General features: G+C 36.8%; 1 protein-coding gene and 1 pseudogene across 4 annotated transcripts in view; both read left to right on the top strand.

Moving 5' to 3' along the window:
• The window catches only part of LOC102951351 (lymphocyte antigen 75), a 133,669-nt gene that overhangs the window by 26,745 nt on the left and 81,354 nt on the right, over positions 1-25,570 (top strand). For all 4 annotated transcript variants that reach the window (XM_042994543.1, XM_042994542.1, XM_042994540.1 and 1 more), the window contains exons 7-14: positions 557-748; positions 2,079-2,236; positions 4,609-4,719; positions 5,285-5,373; positions 5,519-5,688; positions 8,181-8,380; positions 10,324-10,466; positions 24,667-24,748. In XM_042994543.1, coding sequence (XP_042850477.1) covers positions 557-748; positions 2,079-2,236; positions 4,609-4,719; positions 5,285-5,373; positions 5,519-5,688; positions 8,181-8,380; positions 10,324-10,466; positions 24,667-24,748 — 1,145 coding nt within the window. The remainder of the gene's footprint in view (positions 1-556; positions 749-2,078; positions 2,237-4,608; positions 4,720-5,284; positions 5,374-5,518; positions 5,689-8,180; positions 8,381-10,323; positions 10,467-24,666; positions 24,749-25,570) is intronic.
• LOC122241572 lies at positions 2,562-2,741 on the top strand (annotated as a pseudogene).

Raw genomic sequence — 25,570 nt, 5'->3', positions numbered from 1 at the left:
GTCTAGTAGAGGGAAAGAAAGAAGAGGTCCAGAGAGGCCCTGTGCCCTTTCTCTCCAGTACTATCATCTCTTTCATGTGGAGTTTATAAATGTTTTACTCTGTTTCATAAATCTCTGTATGTCTTTGTTCAACAGTGAGCATTAATTCACATCCCCTTGCTAATCTGACCATACGCGAAAGGAGATTGGACTAAATAACCTCTCTAAGTCAGAGACTGGAGGGGAACCTAACAAATCCCATAGCAAGGAAGAGATTTGTCAGCAAATGGCTTATCCCACACCATTCTTCTGTCTACTAGGACTAAGGGCAGTCCCTCCTCAATGAGTCAGAGCCCAATCATGTAGCACATTTGTATCACAATAAAGTCATATCATTACCTGTATCCCTATAGTCACTCTTATGATGCTTTGTAGAATGAGGCACCACATAAATCCATGTTCTTGTACTATTTGACATCACGTTCCCCAGTTTTCCAGAATCCTGATGATGTGAGAAAGAATTTAAAATGTTATTGATGTATCTTTACTGGAATATATATGGATGCTTTTCCCCCAGATGTTTGGACATATTCAGATACACACTGTGATGCAGGCTGGATGTCAAATAATGGGTTTTGCTATCTTCTGGTAAATGAAAGTGATTCCTGGGATAAGGCACATATGAAATGTAAAGCCTTAAGCAGTGACCTCATCAGCATTCATTCTTTAGCAGATGTGGAGGTGGTTGTCACAAAACTTCATCATGGGGGTAAGTTTTTGAAATATCCTATTTGAAAGGTTTAAAACATTCTAAGGCACCCCTAATTTTCAGACTCTTTTTTTGTTTAATGTTTATTCATTATTTTTGAGAGAGAGAGAGAGACAGAGAGAGAGAGAGAGACAGAGAGACAGAGTGTGAGCAGGGGAGGGGCAGAGACAGAGAGGGAGACACAGAATCTGAAACAGGCTCCAGGCTCTGAGCTGTCAGCACAGAGCCCAACGTGAGGCTTGAACTCACAGACCGTGAGATCATGACCTGAGCCAAAGTCGGATGCTTAACCAACTGAGCCACCCAGGTGCCCCCTAATTTTCAGACTCTTAGTGGGAATGAAAAGCTTACAATCATCCCTACAGATCAGCACTGTCCAACAGAAATTTCTATGATGATGGAACTCTTTTATAATCTATGCTGACCAATACAGCAGCCAGCCACCAGCCATTTGTGGCTTTTGAGCCCTTGAAATGTAACTGAGGAACTGAATTTTTACTTTTATTTAATTTTAATTAATGTACAATTAGCAACATTAGCAAGTAGCTACCAATTTGACTGTACAGCCAGTGATTAATTTCCCTCTTCTTATAAGATAAATACTATTTAAGTTGTTCCAGATGCTTAAGTGATGATTATTTCACTTTTGTAATTATTTAAAAGCTAAACACTGAAGAACAAAAAATACACTAGACAGGCAATATTATATCTTCCTCTTAGGATTCACTAATCACCATAACTAATAATAGATACCTATTCTGTATCAGCATGGTGCTAATTGTTTTACCTGGGAAGGCAGCATAGTCATTCCAGGGCAGTGATGGACATCACTCCCATTCTAACTGGAGTATCTATGATTGTATTTGTAGAATTTCATTATAGGTTCCCTTGCTATCCAAAAGTAGACTGTTCTTAATGAAACCTTTCATAAACCAAAATGGCATAAAACAAAGAAGCAAATACAATTTCATAGAAGTGAAAATCCTCTTCAGATTTCTTTCAATTAGTGAAAACATGTACATATATTTTTTGTAAAAGCGAAGTTGTGGAAATCTGTATACCCCATAAAGCAAGGTTTATCTAAACCTGATATCAGGAGCTCCTAACCTACAGATTATAGCATGGCTGTTCCACCGTGTGCTCTGCCTGCATAAGTACCCTAAAAAGCACTTGACTCCTGGCCTTCCTAACATCAATATTTTAATAGATTAATTGTAAATACCATCGAGGCTCTTAAAACCCCATTATCAGAATGTAAAAATCAGTAACAGTATACATACTGAAGTATGTAATTGAGTAAAACCAATAAATAAAACATTTTTTCTTTTAGATGCCAAAGAAGAAATATGGACAGGTCTTAAGAACAAAAATATACCAACTTTATTTCAGTGGTCAGATGATACTGAAGTTACTTTAACATATTGGAATAAGAATGAGCCAAATGTTCCCTACAATAAGACTCCCAACTGCGTTTCCTATTTAGGAAAGGTAGGAAAACTTCTGTGGTTTATTTATATTCTTATTATATACTAAATAATAATATTAAGATGACTTGGGTTAGGATATTTGTGTATAAGCTGGGAAAGAAAATAAAAGGTAAGAGCCCTGTAGATTGTCTTTCCAGTAGCTACTGGAAAAAAGAGGTAAGTAAAACAAAGAGTAAATAAGCAATCCTCTTCCTGTCTAAGAGTATCTGCTCTGGTCTGAAACAGATGAAGAAAATCCTTTTAGAATTCAATTCTTCTTGTGTCATATTGGTTCTAATAAGCTCTTTCTCTCTGGACCATCATTATGATATTTAACATAAAGTCACATTGCTTCTCGGCCTTTTGGCTAAGATCAAGTGTAGTAACATAAAGTCACAACTTAAGCTGAGAAATACCATCTTCTGAATTCATGTTCAGATTAAGTTTTATATTAATCGTACTTTGAGAGTGAAAAAATATTTTTATTTAAAAATTAGGTCTAGGGGTACCTGGCTAGCCCAGTCAGTAAAGCATGCAGCTCTTGATCTCAGTGTTGTGAGTTCAAGCCCCACATTGGGTATAGAGATTAGTTAAAAAAAAATCTTTACAATAAATAAATAAATGGATCAGTAAAATAAAAAAAAAAAATTAGGTCTAATGTTTTTCAGAGAACATCTTCTGTAGAATGCTTAAGTATTTATTGATCATGCTTTAGTTAAGAGTCCAAAATAGATTGTGTGTTGAGAGAAAAGACATGTGTATCTCTATACTTTGTATCGCTTTCCTGGGGACTCCTAATTGTGTAAGAGGCTTGTGTCACCCAAACTTCTAGAGAGACTTAAGTAGAAACAATAAATGATATGTATATTTAGAAGTGTTTCAAGAGTAAAGATGTATTGAGAAAGTTGTCAAAAGATTAATTTAGAAGTGTGTCACATTTGGTGCTCTGTTTAAAAGGACATTTAAGATATCTTTGGTAGAGTGTCAAAGATAGAAGTGAGGTTCCATAGGCAAGAGTAAACGGATAGCATATCTAGATAGCATTCCAGTGCTTAAAACTGACCCTTGGGGCGCCTGGATGGCTCAGTCAGTTAAGCGTCCGACTTCGGCTCAGGTCACGATCTCGCGGTCCGTGAGTTCGAGCCCCGTGTCGGGCTCTGGGCTGATGGCTCAGAGCCTGGAGCCTGCTTCCGATTCTGTGTCTCCCTCTCTCTCTGCCCCTCCCCCGTTCATGCTCTGTCTCTCTCTGTCTCAAAAATAAATTTAAAAAAAAGTTAAAAAAAACTGACCCTTATCACAATTGACTTAATTGAAATTTAATTTGAAGAAAGCAGCAACTTAATAATTAAGCAAAATTAATCAGAGTAGCATATTTGAAAGAGAACTTTGAAATCTAGGCTGAAGTAGAGTTGGAATAAAATTTTGATTCTGTAATTCTTGAAGAGTAGCTGTTCTAACTACCATTTTACACATGAGGAAACTGAGATAGCATGGGTGGTTGATATGTCCAAAAGTTTTTAACCCATGGGCAAACTTTGGCCATACATATGGAAGAAGACAAGAACACTGGCAACTGTGTGTAGGCTGAGTTCTTCTTTCCTCAACTTCTGTATTAAATGTGCTTTGAGGGTTTTATTGTTCATCTTAGAAGAAAATGGAATTCATCTCCACTATGAACTTGAGATGGTTCTGAAATAACAGACTGCAAGCCATAACCTTGCAGGCCTGTTCAGTAGCATTTCCTAGGAGTATGTTCTCAGATTTAGTCATTCATTTATAGTCATCTTCTCTTTCCCTCCCTCTCTCCCACCCCACCCCTTGCTCACAGTTTTGTGAGAAGAAACTATCTTGATTTAAAATGAGTTAGATTTCTCAAATTCCACATATGAGTGAAATCATTTTATATCTGTCTTTCTCTGGCTGACTTATTTTGCTTAGTATAATACCCTCCAGTTCCGTCTATGCTGTCGCAGATGGCAAGATTTCATTCTTTTTCATCACCGAGTAGTATTCCATTCATGTGGGTGTATGTATATATATACATACACCACATCTTCTATATCCATTAGGGAAGGGAAGGGAAAATCAGATAAAAACAGAGAAGGAGGCAAATCATAAGAGACTCTTAAATACAAAGAACAACTAAGGGTTGATGGGGTGGGGAGTTGAGGGGTGGGAGAAATAGGTGATGGGCATTGAGGAGGGCACCTGTTGGAATGAGCACTGGGTGTTGTATGTTATTGATGAATCACAAGAATTTACTCCTGAAGCCAAGACTGCACTTTATGTTAGCTAACTTGAGAATAAATTAAATAAATAAATAAATTTAGAGTTCAACTCTAAACATATGGCAAATAATTTCTCTGTGGAATTTTTTTTTCTATTTTTAAAAAGCTAGGTCAGTGGAAAGTCCAATCATGTGAAGAGAAACTTAAATATGTATGTAAAAAAAAGGGAGAACAAATGAATGATACCACTTCTGATAAGATATGCCCTCCAGATGAGGTATGTAAAATCCCTGTGTAAGTTTTTCTAAGCAATATTACAATTTCTTGGCTAAGGATGGTAGGTAAAACTGAAACAATTCAGACTTGGAAAAATAGAAGAAAGGACTACCTTCTGTTCATTTATGTTAGAATAAATCAGAGGTCAGTGAATCATAACATTTTGGCATTCTTACAGAAGAAAAAACATTATAGGAAAAGGAGTTACCTACTCATGAATTTCTATAAAAATGTATGTGGTTACAATTCTTAATGCTGATATCTTTACTTTCCCCCCATTTATATTTATCCTGTTCAAAAATAATGCGACCAACAACATTATAGTATGATGAGCTATGTCCTAGAGGTAAAAGGAATTAAGACACACTGTCTGTCTGATACAGGCTCACACTCTTGTGGGAATTCTCTGTGAAGTTGTATCCTACCTTCATCATGTGAACGAGTTTACTGGCCATGCCCTTAATTTCTCTAAGTGTGAGATTTTATTAGTGCGGCAGAACTTTGCTTGTCAGAGCAGGGACATCAAGTCTGAAAGACAGTGTGATGATATTTCTCCTTTGATTTAGGACTGGAAAAGACATGGAGAAACCTGTTACAAGATTTACAAGGATGAGGTCCCTTTTGGAACCAAGTGCAATCTGACTATAACTAGCAGGTGTGACCATCAGGAAACATGTACTGGTGAAATTTTAACTCTGGGTCCCTTTGCTAAATAAACTTCCCAAGAAAAAGACGCATCTTCAATTTATATAGTAATTCAGTCGTAAAAAACACCTACTGGTTTGACTCCTGTTTTGTAGATTTGAGCAAGAATACCTGAATGATATGATTAAAAAGTATACTAACTCTCCAGGAAAATACTTCTGGACTGGCCTGAGAGATACAGATTCACATGGAGAGTATAGCTGGACAGGTGTTGGTGGAGTAAAGCAAGCTGTAACCTTTTCCAACTGGAATTTTCTTGAGCCAGGTGAGTGCCTTAGCCTTTAAAGTAATGGAATCTGACGACTAGTGAAATGCAGTATCCCTCCCAGAGGTGTTCTTCACTTACCTTGGAAATGTGAGGAAAACGATAATCTTCAGGATGACAGTCTATCTGTGGAACTATAAATAGAAGGAGTGAATATGTCTTCCTTATTAAATTCTTGTGAATAATCTAGTAAAAGGAGCTAAAAAACTCAGTTCTTGGAAACTACCTCTAATGGCTCAAAGCTAGAACCATCAGTGTGAGTTTTTTTTTTTATCTTTTCCATGTAAGTCTCAAACAGAATCTAGAAGCTTCATTTTGAAGTGTTTTACATTTTTATCTCTCTGCTTATTTCTTTCTCCAAAATTGAATTTATGTTTCATAAAAACAAAATTGTGTTTGTTTCTATTATTCCCAATGTGTGGGAATTAAGGAGGCAATATATTGTACTTATTCTGAAAGTTAGTTCATCCTCCTTTAACCGGCTCAAAGCATTGAGCATAATTAGCCGTAGAATCAAAATGTTTTGAACAAGAAAGGACTTCGGAAGTCCCTTCTCATTTTATAGTTGAGAAGACAAGAGACTTAGAAAGGTGATTTACTTGACAAATGTTACCTGGTTATTGACTTGCTAAAATTCAGATCCCCTGATTTATAATCTAAAATACGTTCTTTAAATACTTTTTTAATGTTTATTTTATTTTTTTATTTATTTTATTTTTTTATTTTTTAAATTTACATCCAAATTAGCATATAGTGCAACAGTGATTTCAGGAGTAGATTCCTTAGTGCCCCTTACCCATTTAGCCCATCCCCCCCTCCCACAACTCCTCCAGTAACCCTCAGTTTGTGCTCCATATTTATGAGTCTCTTCTGTTTTGTCCCCCTCCCTGTTTTTATATTTTTGAGAGAGAGCGCAGCGGGGAAAGGCAGAGAGATTGGGGGACAGAGGATCTGAAGCAAGATCTGCACTGACAGCAGCAAGCCTGATGCTAGGCTCGAACTCACAAACTGTGAGATCATGACCTGAGCTTAAGTCTGTCACTCAACCAACTGAGCCACCCAGGTGCCTCTAAAATCCTTTTTAGAGGATTTTGGCTTTCTATAAGACTGGAATTATAAAGCATCCAACTTTTCTCTCTTTGGATTATTTGTATTTTTTTTGTTTTTGTACAGTGTGATCACTAAAATCACTCTTTATAATGCAGTAATTTGAACATACGAGTGTATAATGACACACAAAATTTGAAATAGACTCTTGCCACCATAAATGTGAATGGCATGGATAGCAAAGTCATCTTTTCACTTCTAGAAAATGGAGGATACAGGTGCCAATCCTGGTTAAATATCACCTTAAATTATAATGTTCTAATAAATAAAACACCTGGGATTTCTTTTATAGATATTCAGATATCTTAGGGTTGGTGTCATAATCTTCATAGATAAGCCTTAATGATTGCAGAGATGCTCAGAAAGTAGCTACAATGACATTCTCTCAGTCTTTTGGCCAGAAAGACTACCATTAAGCTCTCTTTACCATAATTACTCCCAGCTTCAGCCAGCTTGGTCCATCATGGAGAAGGCATGGGTGGTGGGCTGAACAGGGTGGGGAATAGCACATTCATTCAGGGCAACATAGCATTTTTCTCCCAGTCCCTTGTTCCAATTGCTGACCATGTATGGGACATTAGACAATGCCTGCTTCGTGGAATAGAAATTGGGCCTATTACTTTCCAAACTATGCTCTTCTTGTCTTCTGCCCACTTCAGGCTCTATGGTGTAATATAAAAGGGAGCATGGCACTTTTCAAGTGCTGACTCTACCACTCACTAACTATGGTTATGGCAAGTCACTTATTCTTTATTTGAAAAATGGATCTGATAATACAGACTGTTGCTTAATGTTGTGAATAAATAAAATTCTGGCTGCCATAAAATAAATAGTAAACAACTGTATGTTACCAAACACCTCCTCCTACCTTTATTATACCAGCTCTTCCTGTGGATCTGAATCTGAAAGAGTTCTGTTTTGAGGGTTACTAAGTTGCCTTAAAACTGTTCAAAGTTGTTAAGCTAATATGAATATGAGCCACTTAGGCTACCCTGAGCAGCATAGTGGTTTAGGGTACAGCTCCACATGCAGAACTCCTGGGCTTTAATTCTGGATCAACCACTTACTAAACATTTACTTGAACAAGTCACTAATCCTCACTGTACCTTATTATGACAACAGAACCAATCCTGAGGTTTGTTGTGAGGACTGATTCATTTAATCCTCTTAGAATAGTACTTAGGAAGTAATATACACTTCTCTTTATTATCACCATTGTCCTCATCATCATCATCATCATTATTATAAACAATACATTTCTTTCGCCCATTTTCTTTTATATTCTTTCTCCAAACCTTGTCTCAAATAAAGGGTAAGGACACTAGAAAATGTTTGGACTTTAATTTTCAAATGTAATGTTTAATTAAACTTTCTGTTAACCCCAGCTTCTCCAGGTGGGTGTGTGGTTATGGCTACTGGAAAGTCTCTTGGAAAGTGGGAGGTAAAAGACTGCAGAAAATTCAGAGCACTTTCAATCTGCAAGAAAATAAGTGGGCCCATTGAGCCTGAAGAGGTAGCTCCCAAGCCTGAAGCCCCCTGTCCTGAAGGCTGGCATAGTTTCCCCTCCAGTATTTCTTGTTATAAGGTAAAGTAACATTTTCATTCAATTCCTCAATGAGGTTATCTTTCTACTATCCTAGTCCATATCCTTGTAGAAATTATGTTCCTCCCCAGACACATATGTAACCTACCAAGATGTTTGGGAGCACCATTGAACCTTTGTTATGAGACAGCTCATCCCCACATAAACTCACATCCTACCCAAAAGAACAAGGCCTGGGTGCCTGGGTGGCCCAGTTGGTTAAGCTTCCGACTCTTGATTTCAGCTCAGGTCATGATCTCCCGGTTCATGAGATCGAGCCCCATGTGGGGCTCTGTGTTGACAGCGCAGAGCCTGCTTGGGATTCTCTCTTCCTCTCTCTCTCCCCTCTCACATGCTCATGCCCTCTCTCTCTTCCCCTCAAAATAAAATAAATACAGTTTAAAAAATAAAACAAAACAAAAACAAAAGAGCAAGGCCAGAGTCAGAACTGGCTCTTTCCTAGTGTTCTTTTGTTCTGAGAAGTTGAGTAAGCTACATGCCACCCTGACGCTTTGCTTATGATCCTCCTATCTCTCTAATCCTTGCTATCAAATGAAGAATTCTATCAGTTCTTACAATTAAAAAAAATTATTTTAGGGCCCGTATCAGTCAGCTGATGCCATCCCCAGTGACTATGACAACAAACATTTAGTCTCATGTTCACAGATCTCTGGGTCAAAAGGGATTGATTGTTTTGGTTTAGGCTTGAATGGTCGAGCTCTGCTTTCAACTGTCGGTCAGCTGTGCTAGGTTCCAGACTCTGAGCTGGATATGCTGCCCTTTGATCTGGGTCTCAGACTTCAAGGGGCAGCAGCTGTCAGGGGCTTGTTCTTCTTATAGTAAATGGCTGGAGCCTAAGAGGCAAGCCTAACCATGTAAGCACATTTCAGGCCTCTGTTCACCTTACCTCCACTAATATGCCATTGATCACTGCAAGTCACATGGCCAGGCCCCAAATCAAGGTATGGGGAAGTATTCTTCCCCAACCAGGAGGTCAAGGCAAGAATGTACAGTTATATGACAGGAATGGAGACTGAAGAATTAGGACTAATAATTCAATCTACCATTGTATCATCTCCGCCTCTCTTTTTTTTTTGAAACGACTGTGGTTACTTTGCCATAAAATTAGTCATCACAAACCAAAGAAATAGAAATGGCAAGTTTTGTTTTGCTGACTTCTGTCAATGTTAGACCAGTGCAGTCGGCCCTTTGATTCATCTTCATCAGAAAATAGGCCTGTGCTTGGGCAGGTCTCAGTGTATTATGTTTATAATTATTATTTTTAGCACATTTCTCTGCAGAAGTCCACTCCCAAAGTATTCATATATACCCTTTATAGCCTTGCCTGCTGGTTCAATTTATTTCTCAAGGTCCTAGCAAAGCAGGAGACTATGGTGTCTTGTTGGAGCTGTTCCCCATACTGGCCAAGGAAGGTCATCCATCTGGCACCTGGGTTGGCCTTTAGTTGACATTTTCAGCGGGTCCTATCTGTGTCACAGTGTATGTTTTTTACCTGTTTTTATCACAGGTAAAAATGAAAACATTTTCCTTTTATTATTACTCCTATAAGAATCCATTTCATAAGCCTACACATTTGAATTTACGAAACATAATAAATGAGCAAAGGTAAAAAAAGAGACAAACCAAAAACGGACTCTTACCGATACAAGAACAAACTGACAGTCACCAGAGGGGAGGTGGGTGGGGAGATGAGTGAAATAGGTGAAGAGAATTAAAGAGTGTATTTATCTTGAAGAACACTGAGTAATGTATTGAATTATTGAATCACTACATTGTACACCTGAAATTACTATAACACTGTATGCTAATTATATTTGAATTAAAAACTTAATAACAAAAGCCTACCGTTTGGCTATAATTAATTTTGAAATTATGAATACTTTATGATTATGCCACAAAACAAATTAACATTGTATTTTGTTAAGCTGTTTCATATAGAAAGAATTGTAAGAAAAAGGAACTGGGAAGAAGCTGAGAGGTTCTGCCAAGCTCTTGGAGGACACCTTCCTAGCTTCAGTCATATGGATGAAATAAAGGAATTTCTTCACTTTTTAATGGACCAGTTCAGGTAATACTTTTAGAATGAGATCTTCCATGCTAAATTTGATGTCCTCCAGTCAGAAGTGACATGTTTTATTTTCTAAAAGAGTCATTCAGTGCTTAGCAGTCATTCAGCATCAAACATTTTTATGTGCAAGACAGTGTGAATGATTCAAAGGTAAGGAAGATAGACTCCCCATCCTTTATGTAGCATGACCAAATCCAATAGTGGGGATAAGAAAAGTGTGGTGAAAAATCTAGCACAAAGGTAAGGAGGGGCCATGGGAATGCTAAGGACAGATGAAGTGCTTTGGGGAGGTATAAATGGGAAAAATGTTATGAAGAAGGATGGATCTTGGAAGGTGAGGCAGTATTTTGAAAAATAAGATAGGAGAAGGTGTCAGAGACAACAGAACATTAGCAAACTTACTGAGACCAAGGTGTACAGATACAGTCAAGGAGAAATGAGCCATACCACTTAGTTGGAAAATGAGATTTGGATATTAAAATGGAGCATCCTTGTTCGCCAGGGAAGGAATTTGACCTTAAGTCAATAAGCAAAAAAACCAGACAACAATGTGTGTGTGTGTGTGTGTGTGTGTGTGTGTGTGTGTGTGTGTGTGTGTGTTTGATACATATGTGCGAAGAGAGGAAGAGAGAGAGAGATTGAGAGATGGTAGGTACATGCAGGGCAAGTAATTCGAAGGCTATTACAGCCCTCATGTGGAAAACTACTTTGAGGATAGACAGTAAGAATGTGAAAATAGGAAAGTAATCAGAGGTGTTATAAACACAGAATCAATAAACCATTGCACTTTTGATGTTACGATGGAAGGATTTCAGGATGATTTTTCTGATATTCTAAGGATGATGTGGAGAAATATGGGCCAAGTGATGCTATCAAAGCAAAAAAAAAAATTTCTCTGAAGCTTTGGGAGCAATCATGAATATGAGGGCCTTCAACTCCACAAATTTATTTTTTTCTTCCCTAAATTTATGAACTGAAAAGAAGACCCAAATCTGTAAATCAAGGATTTAGGGTATACCAGGCAGAACCATGTCAAGATTACCACTTGGACATACCTTAGTGAATACTTGCCTTATTATTTTGACTCAAAAACCTCAAAGAAAAACAGCAAATAAATAAACAAACAAACAAACAAAACAGGTACCAAAACACGAAATCCAACTAGCTTTCTTTTCTAGGACATTAAATGTAAGAAGGCATTTTAAAACTGACATCTATCGGGGCGCCTGGGTGGCTCGGTCGGTTAAGCGTCTGGCTTCGGCTCAGGTCATGATCTCACAGTCCCTGAGTTCGAGCCCCGCGTAGGGCTCTGTGCTGACCGCTCAGAGCCTGGAGCCTGTTTCAGATTCTGTGTCTCCCTCTCTCTCTGCCCCTCCCCTGTTCATACTGTGTCTCTCTCTGTCTCAAAAATAAATAAACGTTAAAAAAAATTAAAAAAAAACCTGACACCTATCCTGAAACTAACTTTATACTGTATGTTAACTAACTAGAATTTAAATAAAAACTTGAAACAAAAACAAAAACAAAAAAACACCTGACATTTAAAGAGTTTTGAGGTGGAAATGTTTGTAATATATTAATTTTAGTTCTCAACTACATTGCTTTTCATTTGTGAAGATTATAATTAATATAACACTATAGCTTCTTTCTTGAAAAAAAATTCAAAGATGCATTCCAGCTGAGAGATGAAAAAAAATCAAGAACACATGAATAGGTAATTTATTTTAAAAGAATTTGAAGGAAGAGTATATAATGTAAAAACAGCCCCAGTCTACATAATGCAATATATATATATATATATAATTATAAAAATAGAAATAAATTATTCTAAATTCTGAAAGAAACCTAAGAATATTTTATTTTATTATTATTTTTTTAATTTTATTTTTGGGACAGAGAGAGACAGAGCATGAACGGGGGAGGGTCAGAGAGAGAGGGAGACACAGAATCGGAAACAGGCTCCAGGCTCTGAGCCATCAGCCCAGAGCCTGACGCGGGGCTCGAACTCACGGACCGCGAGATCGTGACCTGGCTGAAGTCGGACGCTTAACTGACTGCGCCACTCAGGCGCCCCAAGAATATTTTAACAAGACCAGGTGTTTAACTCTATTTATAAATAAAAACTGGGATATGCTGAGATAAATGGTGGTAAAAAAATGAAAGTATAATAAATTCCTCATTTACCTAGAAGTCATATTTAGAACCATAGATTATGTACATTTTTAAAACAAACTGTGTTCATCTACTGAATATGTAATGGATGAAAAAAGGTTTATATAGCAAACTGTAAAAAAATAAAATAACAAAGCATGAAATCCAATAAAGCCAGGTGACAGAAGACCACATTTATCCATTATCAGTTATATTTATGTCCTAGACTGCAAATTTGCTCAATAATGATATTCGATACTATGCTGTTGAAAGATACCTCATGCAACTCTTGCCATTCTACCCAGCCCAAAGAGTATAATGTTCTTTTCCTAGAAGGAAGAAGCTACAAAGTATTTCAAAATAGAAAATTTTGATAAAAATCTGTATTTTTAACACTTCTTTAAATATTAAACAATAGGACATGTCTTCATATTATAACAGCAATTAGTTAGTCCTGAGTAGCCAGTGACCCACCAAGATAGGGCATCACTCTCCAATTTGTGGTGGTCCCTAATTTATTACTTCTTGACTTACTTTACTTATATTCTTGTCCCATTTTAACCTAAATAGCAATTTAGTTAATGATCACGAACTTAATACCACAAATAAAATGGGAAAATTAAAAGAATGAGCAAAATTATATTGTGTAAGTGTGAACAAAACCTAAAGTCACAGTATTTTTTAAAAAATTTTTTTAAAGTTTATTTTTGAAGGAGAGAGAGAGCGTGAGTGGGGAGGGGCAGAGAGAGAGGGAGACACAGAATCCAAAGCAGGCTGCAGGCTCTGAGCCATCAGCACAGAGCCCGATGTGGGACTCGAACCCACGAACTGTGAGATCATGACCTGGGCCGAAGTCTGACACTCAACCGACTGAGCCACCCAGGTGCCCCCTAAAGTCACAGTATTAATATTAGATAAAATACACTTGAAGTAAAAATGCATTGAATGGGGAAATGAGATCTATTTCATCTTGAATAAAGTTACATTCTACAATGAAGTTATAGCAGTCAAAAACCATTACATATTTAAAAATAATAGCATCAAAATATATAAAGCAAAAATATTAATTATATTAGTGAAATTGTCCAACAGATAACAGTAATGGGAGACTTTAACATTTGTCTCATTCATTAACAAGTGAGACAGACAAAAAGGAAATAATGTAGAACATGTGAATAGTATAATTAAGGTTGATTTAATAATATCCTCTTTGTTTCTACATTACAAATTCCATATATACTTTCTCTTAGAGCTCGTTGACTGTATCACTTACAATAATTGATCTAATAGGCTAAAAAGCAAACCTAAAATTACTAAGTGATGAAATTATACAGGTAAATAAGAAGTGAAGTCAAACCCTTTTGTGGCAAAAAAATAAAAACTGTATAAATGACAATGACAACACTCATTCTGAAATTCATGGGATAGAGCCAAAGCTATAGTTGTAGGTACATTAATAGCTTTAAGAGCTTTAATAATTGGGGTGCCTGGGTGGCTCAGCCAGTTGGGCATCTGACTCTTGATTTCAGCTCAGGATGTGAGATTGAGCCCTGTGTCAAGCTCCCGTGTCAAACTCTGCATTGGGCTTTGCTCTGAGCACAGAGCCTGCTTGAGATTCTCTCCCTCTCCCTTTTCCCCTGCTTGCACTCACTCTCTCTAAAATAAAATTTTAAAAAAGAGCTTTAATTATTAAATTAAAATAAATAAAATAAGCATTCACCTAAAAGTAAAAATAAATTTCAACATAAATACAAGGAAACCATAAGAACCAAATAAGTAAATAAATACATAAAGAGAGAGAGAGAGAGATTTAAAATGAAACTTTAGTAAGGGATTATAAAACTTACTTCATGGAGAAATTTTTAATTGGTAAGACTATGCATAATTCTATGCTGTTACCAATGAAATTGTTAAAATAAATAGTCTCCAGGGAAATACAAATTAGTATACAATTGATTTGATAAGTAGAAACCCAATAATTCAATAGCCATGAAAGAAATGGAAAAAGCTGACAAAGAATTTCTTCTAAGAAAGATAGGAAGTATAACATATGGTTATATATACGAATTTCTTTACATTTTATTTTTTTATTTTTTTATTATATGAAATTTATTGTCAAATTAGTTTCCATACGACATCCAGTGCTCATCCCAAAAGATGCCCTCTTCAATGCCCATCACCGAATTTCTTTACATTTTAAAGCAGAGATCATTGCCTTGTATTTTAGGAGTATAAGCAAGAGCTTGTATTCCATTACATAGAAACTGATGCAGGCATCAGGTTTATTTAACAAACTAGTCTAATTCTGATATCAAAGACTATCAACAACAGCACAAGGAATTACAGACCAACCTCATGACTAGACTTGAAAAAGTAAATACTGGGGCACCTGGGTGGCTCAGTGGGTTGAGCATCTCACTCATGGTTTCAGCTCAAGTCGTGATCTCACGGTGGGGGGGTTTGAGCCCCACATTGGGCTCTGCTCTGACAATGCAGAACTTGCTTGGGATTCTCTCACTCTCTCTCAAAATAAATAAATAAATGTTAAAAAAAGAGAGGGGCACCTGGGTGGCTCAGTGGGTTAAGTGTCCAACTTCAGCTCAGGCCATGATCTCACGGTTTGTGGGTTCAAGCCCTGCAAGGGGCTCTGTGCTGACAGCTCAGAGCCTGGAGCCTGCTTCAGATTCTGTGTCTCCCTCTCTCTCTGCCCTTCCCCCTCTAGCACTCTGTTTCTCTCTCTCTCTCTCTCTCTCTCTCTCTCTCTCTCTCTCTCTCAAAAATAAATAAATGTTTAAAAAAAAACTTTTTAAAAATCAAACAACAACAAAAACACACACTATTGTGTTTTTCTCATTAAAGAAAGGGAATTTTCACTACTATGAGCTGGAAACCTGATGTAAAATACAGTACATGTGTTCCATAAATACTCACTTATTAAGCATCTGTTGTAGAAGTTCAGGCATTCTGGACTTCATTTTCCAGCATTAGGAATTAATATACAAGATTTCATTGCACACTAACCTGAGCTAATTGGGATATACAAACTCTTAGTTTCCTTTTGGGGTTAGTGCTTCTTAGCTACTTCCCACAACCTTGTGAGTAGATTTTAATGAATACAAAACTCAGACCAAATCTTTCCACATATATAAACATTTAGTAAATAAACATTCATTGAAGCAGGCACAAAACATTTCATAGAATCTGTTTTGTAACCTTCCAACATCCCATCCAGTCTGTCCTTGGTGTTCCACCCACCACCTTACAAGGAAAGTTCATTTGAGGTAGATTTGACAGTATTCCAGAGACAGAATTCTATTCCCATTAATAGCTGGCATCAAGCAGTTCCAATCACTTGACCCAATGACTGGACATGGGACCATTTAGAGATCAAGCCCCAGGTCCATTTCTTTTTTTAAAAAAAAAAGGTCATTTATTTATTTTGAGAGAGAGATAATGTGAGTGGGGGAGGGGTAGAGAGAGAGGGAGAGAGAGAATCCCAAGCAGGCTAAACACTGTCAGCACAGAGCCCCGCAGGAGGCTGAATCCCATGAACCATGAGATCATGACCTGAGCTGAAATAAAAAATCAGAGGCTCAACTGACTGAGACACCCAGGTACCTCAAGCCCCAGATCATTTGTTATGGTACTGGCTACCAGCCTCAGCAGAATATAATAACCTTTTATGAAGGGTGAGAGTGTCCCTAAATATTTTAGCTATTCCCCATATCTTACATAATTTAAATTCCACCAATGAAAGACCATTTCTAACATATGCTGGTGAACAAGCTTCTAATTTCTGATCAGATATACACTCATTTCTGATATTCACTCTGCTAATAACCAAAACCTCAGGTGTAGCTTCAGATACCACACATCCTTGCGGTGGCCACCTCTAGAACATACTCTAATACCCTGATGATCCTCCCTGAAGTGAGAATTTTGATCAGGGCAACTTACTGACCCCTATATCTCAAGCTTGACATATACAATATCATACTGTCTAAGCTAAAGTATTTTTAAAGCAAAATATTGACATAAACAAACTGGGTTTTGAATAACACCAAGTAAGAGGTTAGAAACCTTTACCTGGAACAGGGAGCCCTGGATAAGTAATAAGCAATGAGGTTATAGATATTTATGGGAATCAGTTGATGGAAAATGGAATAACATGTGACATAAGAGCTTCTAAATACAGAATAGATTATACTAAAAAGCAAAACTAAATGCCAGAGGTAATTAAGGAATTTTTTTGTTTCTGATCACACTTGCTGAGTTTCCTTTCAATTAAAATTAATACATGTTCATTATGTAAGATTTGGGGAATATAAAAAATAACACTGAAAAAAATAAAAATCATCTCAAATCCTAGCTCTGTAAACATAGTTAGCATTGAATGCTGAACACAGCATTTAATGTGAATCCTTTCTACTTTCTCTTATTCCCATGCATATAGCTTATTTTCCAAAGGATGTACAAGAATCAATGTGTAATTTTTTTCTGTCCACAGAAGTAATGTATATTTAATTTAGAAAACAGAAGAGCACAAAGAAACCCCACAAATCACCATAATCCTTTTGTTCATAGGGACCGTATTTTATTTGTACTCTTAAGCCAGCAGCTAATACATGCCATATTAAGGCAGACCGTGTTGTCTGCTTAATATGTGCTCCATTAATAAAGAGATCATTTGCCCATGTTATACTTAAAAAGGTAACATATTCTAAATCCAATTCTGTAACCATGGGTTGAAGGGAAGGAAGGAGGCAAACCCATTTATATCAGAAAATGATTCTAAAGCTTACTCCTCAAACGCCTTACCTTTTTATTGCAGAAATTGACCTTTCTCAGATGTCCATTGCTCATATTGTGTGTTGCATGCCAAGGAGTTAAGTCAGATTACTGCTATACTTCTCACAATCTAAGTTCCACATCTCTATTTGTATTTCAGTGAAAAGGATTCATGGTGCACCAAGTCATTAAGGCTCTAAGATCTTTGTAACTCTTAATGGCAGCCCACCAGGGAAAGCCATTGTAGAGCAAAAATAGTTTTAGGATTAAAGGGGAAAGCCTTGTTTGCAATGCTGTTGCTGCTGTGTGTGCTACCTCCTGTGATGTGGCATGAATGGATTTAGATATAAATCTAAGGCTTTGCAGACTAAGCGCCCTCATCAAATAGTATTTATTGTGGTTTATAGCTGAGATACTGTTTTCCTTAGAAACCAGATGCAGCAGGAAATTTGATTGAGTAAGAATTTTAACACAGATACACATATTAACCTTTTGTGCAATGTCTTCTTAACCTAATATCCTAAAACCATATACTTAGTGCTTGTAGTAGAAGAAATTTATAAAGAGAGAAATTTTCCATTTGATTTAATTCTCCAGATATGATCCATTTTTTTCCCTCAAATTTTCTTTTTTTATTTAATTTTTTTAAATGTGTGTTTATTTTTGAGAGAGAGACAGAGTATGAGCAGGGGAGGGGCAAAAGAGAGAGGGAGACACAGACCAAACCAGGCTCCAGGCTCCGAGCTGTCAGTACAGAGCCTGAAGTAGGGCTCGAACTCACGAACTGTAAGATCATGACCTGAGCCAAAGTCGGATGCTCAACTGCTCAACTGACTGAGCCACCCAGATGCCCCTCCCTCAAGTTTTTGAAATCCACATTGAGGTGTGCAATAATTAATGTGATTTCCAATTTGTTCTCCTTATCTGCCTATGGATAAACCAGGTCAAACCAGGAATAAGTTACAATTGAGGAAATATGTTCCACCTCTTACCACACATGGAAAAAAAACCAAGTAGCTACTATTTTCTATATTTATAACACACTAATGAATCTCTTGAAGTGGTAGCTGAAAACTATAAATGTCTGGGTTGAAATGAAATTCAGTCTCAGAAAGTAGTGAATATTAAAATTTTTGGACAATGGGGCAAATTGTGTTTTCTAGGAAACTGTTTTCTGAGATGCTACTGAAGAAGCAAAAAGGAGCTTGAAAGGAAAGGTTTCTAAGTGGGAAAAGTTGGGGCTGAGAGAGGACTGGGTGGAAAGGTTAGAGATAAGATGTCTAAAGAGGATTTCTATGGGAGCTGACTATAGAGTAAATGCAGGTGCCAAGTGATCTTTGACCATCTTCCTGGTTGTACTGTTGATTGTGAAAAGAAGAATATCTAAGGCTTACTTGAGGGAAACACAAAATTTTGCACAAATTCCCCAGCCTCAAATATATTATGTGCAAAAATTTGAAAGAAATAAAGTCACGTCTTCAAGTAAATAACAAGGAAGCAAACTTGACCTTCTCTTTATGTTACCTGTCTGACTTTAATTATATTGTATATGGCAATTATCTAGTCTCTATGTTTTAGAAATTCAACATTTGGTAGGGGTGGCTCAGTCGGTTAAGCACCCGACTCTTGATTTCAGCTCAGGAGTTCAGGTTATGATCTCACAGTTCATGGGATTGATACCCCCACCCCCACCCACTGTCGGGCTCTGTGAGCACAGAGCCTGCTTGAGATTTTCTCTCTTCCTCTCTCTGCCCCTCCCTTGCTCTCTCTCTCTCTCTCTCTTTCTCTCCCAAAATAAAGAAATAAACTTAAAAAAAAGAAATTATACTGTTGGGATGTATGATAAATTTGGAAGCCTGTTAGAAAGCTCTGAATAGTTGAAGACACAACTACAAATTCTTCTTATAGCTGCTAAATTCAAATAGGACTTAATTGTCTCCACTGGATTATCCTAAGTCTACAAATGTCTGTATGAAAGAAAACAGTATAACAATAAAGACTAAGGGGATTGTCCTCACATTCCACTGCAATAAGTTTAAAAGCTTAAGGCTGAAAAGACAAAAAGTATTTCTTTATATTAAAATATGAGGGACTCCCATCAGACGAGAGTCCAGGGCCAGATGGCTTTCCAGGGGATTTCTACCAAACATTTAAAGAGGAGTTAACACCTATTCTTTTGAGGCTGTTCAAAAAAATAGAGATTGAAGGAAAACTTCCAAACTCATTCTGTGAGGCCAGCATTACCTTAATTCTAAAACCAAAGACTGTACTAAAAAGGAGAACTACAGACCAATTTCCCTGATGAACATGGATGCAGAAATCCTCAACAAGATACTAGCCAACTGGATCCAACAATACATTAAAAGAATTATTCACCACAATCAAGTGGGATTTATTACTGGGATGCAGGGCTGGTTCAATATCCACAAATCAATCAATGTGATACATCACATTAATAAAAGAAAGGATAAGAACCACATGATCTTCTCAATAGATGCAGAGAAAGCATCTGACAAACTACAGCATCCTTTCTTGATAAAAACCCTCAAGAAAGTAGGGATAGAAGGATCATACTGCAAGATCATAAAAGAAATATGATCTTGAATATATGAAAGACCCACTACTAATAACATCCTCAATGGGGAAAAACTAAGAGCTTCCCTGCTAAGGTCAGGAACAACACAAGGATGTTCACTCTCACTACTGTTATTCAACATAGTGTTGGAAGTCCTAGCCTCAGCAATCAGATAACACAAAGAAACAAAGGCATCCAAATCAGCAAGGAGGAAGTCAAACTTCCACTCTTCGCAGATAACATGATACTCTATGTGGAAAACCCAAAAGATTCTACTAAAAACTACTAGAACTGATCCATGAATTCAGCATAGTCACAGGATATAAAATCAATGCACAGAAATTGGTTGCATTTCTATACATCAATAATGAAACAGCAGAAAGAGAAATCAAGGAATCGATCCCATTAACAATGGCACCAAACACCATAAAATGCCCAGAAATAAACCTAACCAAAGAGGCGAAAAATCTATGCACTGAAAACTATAGAAACCTTATGAAAGAAATTGAAGAGGACACACAAAAAAAGGAAAAATATTGCATGCTCCTGGATTGGAAGAACAAATATTGTTAAAATGTCGATACTACCCAAAGTAATCTACATATTCAATGCAATCCCTGTCAAAATAACACCAGTATTCTTCACAGAGCTAGAACAAACAATCCCAAAATTTGTATGGAACCAGAAAAACCCTGAATAGCCAAAGCAATTCTGAAAAAGAAAAGGAAAGCTGGAGGCATCACAATTCCAGACTTGAAGCTATATTACAAAGCTGTAATCATCAAGAGAATATAGTACTGGCACAAAAACAGACACATAGATCAATGGAACAGAATAGAGAACCCAGAAATGGACCCACAAACGTATGACCAACTAATCTTAGACAAAGCAGGAAAGAATATCCAATGGAATAAAGACAGTCTCGTAAGCAAATGGTATTGGGAAAACTGGACAGCAACATGCAGAAGAATGAGCCTGAACCACTTTCTTACACCATACACAAAAATAAACTCAAAATGGATGAAAGACCTAAATGTAAGACAGGAAGTCATCAAAATCCTACAGGAGAAAACAGGAAACAACCTCTTTGACCTCGGCCACAGCAACTTCTAACTTGACATGTCTCCGGAGGCAAAGGAAATAAAAGCAAAAATGAACTATTGGGACCTCATCAAGGTAAACTATTGGGACCTCATCATAGTGAAGGAAACAATCAGCAAAACTAAAAGGCAAACAATGGAATGGGAGAAGGTGTTTGCAAATGACATATCAGATAAAGGGCTAGTATCCAAAATCTATGAAGAACGTATCAAACTCAACACCCAAAAAACAATCCAGTGAAGAATGGGCAAAAGACATAAATAGACAATTTTCCAAAGAAAATATCCAGATGGCTAACAGACACATGAAAAGATGCTCAACATCACTCATCATCAGGGGAATACAAATCAAAACCACAATGAAATACCACCTCACACTTGTCAGAATGGCTAAAATTAACAACCCAGGCAACAACAGATGTTGGTGAGGATGTGGAGAAAGAGGATCTCTTTTGCACTGCTGGTGGGAATTCAAACTGGTGCAGCCAGTCTGGAAAACAGTATGGAGGTTCATCAAAAAATTAAAAATAGAGCTACCCTATGACCCAGCAATTACACTACTAGGTATTTATCCAAAGGATACAAAAATGCTGATTAGAAGGGGCACATGCACCCCAATGTTTATAGTAGCACTATTAATAATAGCCAAAGTATGGAAAGAGCCGGAATGTCCATCAACTGATGAATAAAGAAGATGTGGTCTATATATACAATGGAATACTACTGTACAATCAAAAAGAATGAAATCTTGCCATTTGCAACAATGTAGATGGAACTAGAATATATTACGCTAAGCGAAATAAGTCAAACAATGACACGTATCATATGACTTCACTCATATGTGGAATTTAAGATACAAAACAGATGAACATAAGGGAAGGGAAACAAAACCAATATAAAAACAGGGAGGGAAACAAAACACAAGAGACTCTTAAATGTAGAGAACAAACTGAGGATTGCTGGAGGGGTGTTGGGGGGGAGTATGGGCTAAATGGGTGATGGGCATTAAGGAGGGCACTTGTTGGGATGAGCACTGGGTGTTATATGTAAGTGATGAATCACTAAATTCTATTCCTGGTATCATTATTACACTGTATGTTAATTAACCTGGATTTAAATTTAAAAAAATAAAAAGTATGAGGGAATATTGAATAGAGGAAAGAGGTAAAGAAAGGCAATTAGTTTATTAAAAAGTGAGAAATTACTTGTAAAATAGTTTGCTCTACACTAGGTGTTGTATGGAAACCAATTTGACAATAAATTTCATATTAAAAAAATAAAAATAAAATAGTTTGCTCTAGACTTGATTCACTAGCAAATTCTTTGAATTGCAGACTTATACTTTTTAGCTATACATTCCATATGTTCCATACATTCTATTGAGCTTGAGAGTAAGAATTAATTTTAGATTTGGATCCTATCTCTTCTCTAATATGTGTTATATTTATATGTATCTAACATTTATATGTATTATTATGCACATATAACATACACTCATATGTACTGATCATATATACTACATGCAGTTAGAAGGTTAAATTATAAGGAAAGTAACCAACATCACCAAAAAAAATTATATGTTTAGATAATAGTCTATTTATTAAGGCCTAAAAAGTGTAACATACTTTAGATAATATTTTCAAGTGGGGTGAGAGGTGAAGAAGATGTTCTTATGGTTCTATCACTTCTATTTATATTGCCAATATCTTCCTAGCTAGAGAATAAGTTTAATTGAGGAAAGGGATATTTACAATGTATGTCCCTGCTTCTATGTATTATTGTATATATCCTTCCTTGGAATGTCTTTCTTTTCTCTTCTCGGTTGTAATATTCGTATGTGCTAAACACTCAGATTATGACTCAAAAGAGTTGTTAGCCATCCTTTGAAGACTATCTTTTGTTCTACTGACCTCACAAAATGTATTGTGACTTGCTGCAGTCCACAGTGACCCTCTTTTTCTTAACTTTTGTAATGCTTAAAATTTATACAAATTTTACGTCACTTGGTATCTTTCTAAATGGCCATTATTTTCTTTGTTCATGTATATATCATCCTCCTGACTAGTTTCTATGCCATTTGAGGATAGATACTAGGTCTTGTACTTCTCTGTGTCACCATGGCACCTAGCTCAATGCCTTGTACATAGAAGTATAATAGTAATGAGTGTTAAATATAACCATTTAAATGACTTTAATTATATTGCTCTGGTATATTCATGGGTATAACCCATGAAGTTTGGCACTTAGAAGATACTTATACTTGATCTTTAAAAAAAGCAGGGGGTACTCAGTTGGTAGAGCATGCAACTCTTGATCTCAGGGTTGTAACTTTGAGACCCACATTGGGTGTTGAGATTACTTAATAAAATCTTTGAAAAAAAGGGGCACCTGGGTGGCTCAGTCAGTTAAGCATCCAACTTCGGCTCAGGTCATGATATCACAACTCATGAGTTTGAGTCCTATGTCAGGCTCAATGCTGACAGCTTAGAACCTGGAGTCTGCTTCAGATTCTGTGTCTCCCTATTTCTCTGCCCTTCCCCTGCTCATGCTCTCTCTTTCTCTCTCTCTCTGTCTCTGTCTCTCTCCTCTCTCAAATATAAAGAAACATTTTTTTAATCTTTGAAAAAAAAAGATATTTATACTTGTTTACTCTAAACTTAATGGGCAGTGGGAATAAAATTTTTTTTTAATTTAAATGTAGCCAAATGATTTGTACTACATTAAAAAAAAGATATCTAAATGTGTTATAAACACTTTAAGCAAATGCTATTGCTATCTTTGACTGTATTTGAAAATATTATCTAATATTGAAGCTCTCCAGTAAAAGTTTTAGATTATCATGCATTTTTTTTCCTCTGAAGTTCAAAATGGAAAGTTTTTTACCTTTCATATGAAGAACATAACTTAAAATTTAGTTTTAAGAAGTATGGTACTTTTCCCATATTTAGGGTTCGGTTTCATTTCAAAAGATGTCTTTATAGAGCTTAAAATGGTGCTTTTCAGTTAGTGACAAGACAAACTTCTATGTCTTAAGCATTTTACTTACTTTTTTTATTTTTAATTTTTTAATGTGTATTTGTTTTTGACACAGAGACAGCATGAGCGGGGGAGGGGCAGAGAGAGAGGGAGACATAGAATCCGAAGCAGGCTCCAGGCTCTGAGCCGTCAGCCCAGAGCCCGATGCGGGGCTTGAACTCACAGACCGCGAGATCATGACCTGAGCCGAAGTCAGATGCTCAACTGACTGAGCCACCCAGGTGCCCCTATGTCTTAAGCATTTTAGACATGTGAATACTGGGGCACCTGGGTGGCTCAGTCGATTGAGTGTTCGACTTCGGCTCAGGTCACGATCTCGCGGTCCGCGGGTTCGAGCCCCATGTCGGGCTCTGGGCTGATGGCTCGGAGCCTGGAGCCTGCTTCCGATTCTGTGTTTCCCTCTCTCTCTGCCCCTCCCCCGTTCATGCTGTGTCTCTCTCTGTCTGAAAAATAAATAAACGTAAAAAAAAAAAAATTTAGACATGTGAATACTAAATATTTTTGCCAAATCTGTGCTCACATTGTTTTTTAATACTTTCTTTTTACATAGTGACCAGCGTTGGCTGTGGATAGGTTTGAATAAAAGGAGCCCAGATTTACAAGGATCCTGGGAGTGGAGTGATCATACACCAGTAAGTTTAAACTTTCTCGTTTGGGTTAATATAAAGGGATTATTTGTTTCAATATCAAGTGAATTGATGAATAATACACCCATAGACCATACAAGTGTTAAAGTTATGAAGAAGTATCTTTATTGAAATGGAAATCCGTTCACATATAAGAAGCGAGGGGAAAAGTTACTAATCTCATTTTTATTTTAAAAAATAACCATATAAAGGCACCTGGGTGGCTCAGTCAGTTAAGCACCCTGGCTCTTGATTTAGGATCAGGTCATGATCTCATGGTTCGTGAGAGCCAGCCCCGCTTGAAGGCTCCGCACTAACAGCTCAGAGTCTGCTTGGGATTCTCTTTCCCCACCGCTCACTCTGCCCTTCCCCCACTCATACTTTTTTCTCTCTCTCTCAAAATAAATAAACTTAAAAAAATTAGAATTAAAATTAAAAAATAATTTAGTTTCTCTATAGTCCAAAAAATATGGATATATAGATATAGCGGTCATCTTTGGATAGTAAAGTTTTTTCTTTTTCTTTGTGCTGCTTTTTATGTCCTTTATTCACAATGAGAAGCTTCTATTTTTATTAGAGTTACATAAGAGTTATGTAAAAGAGTTTTACTAGAGTTATGTAAAAAAGAATATGTCTTTATTGGGGGAAATAATTTGTTTGGGGAAACCTTAAAGAGACCTTAAATACTATTTCAAATATTTATATTATCTTAAAGAGAAGTTTTAGGTAACATTTATAGGAGCAAATTATTCTCAAATGTATTGAATATTGACTCCACATTACCATTGTGTCAATTCATTGTATATTCTTTCCAAACATAAAATCCCT

This window comes from Panthera tigris, chromosome C1, assembly GCF_018350195.1.
Source record: "Panthera tigris isolate Pti1 chromosome C1, P.tigris_Pti1_mat1.1, whole genome shotgun sequence".
In the NCBI taxonomy this organism is placed as follows: domain Eukaryota; kingdom Metazoa; phylum Chordata; class Mammalia; order Carnivora; family Felidae; genus Panthera; species Panthera tigris.
Note: the sequence above shows the minus strand (reverse complement) of the source record. Positions and strands in the feature narration are given on the sequence as shown.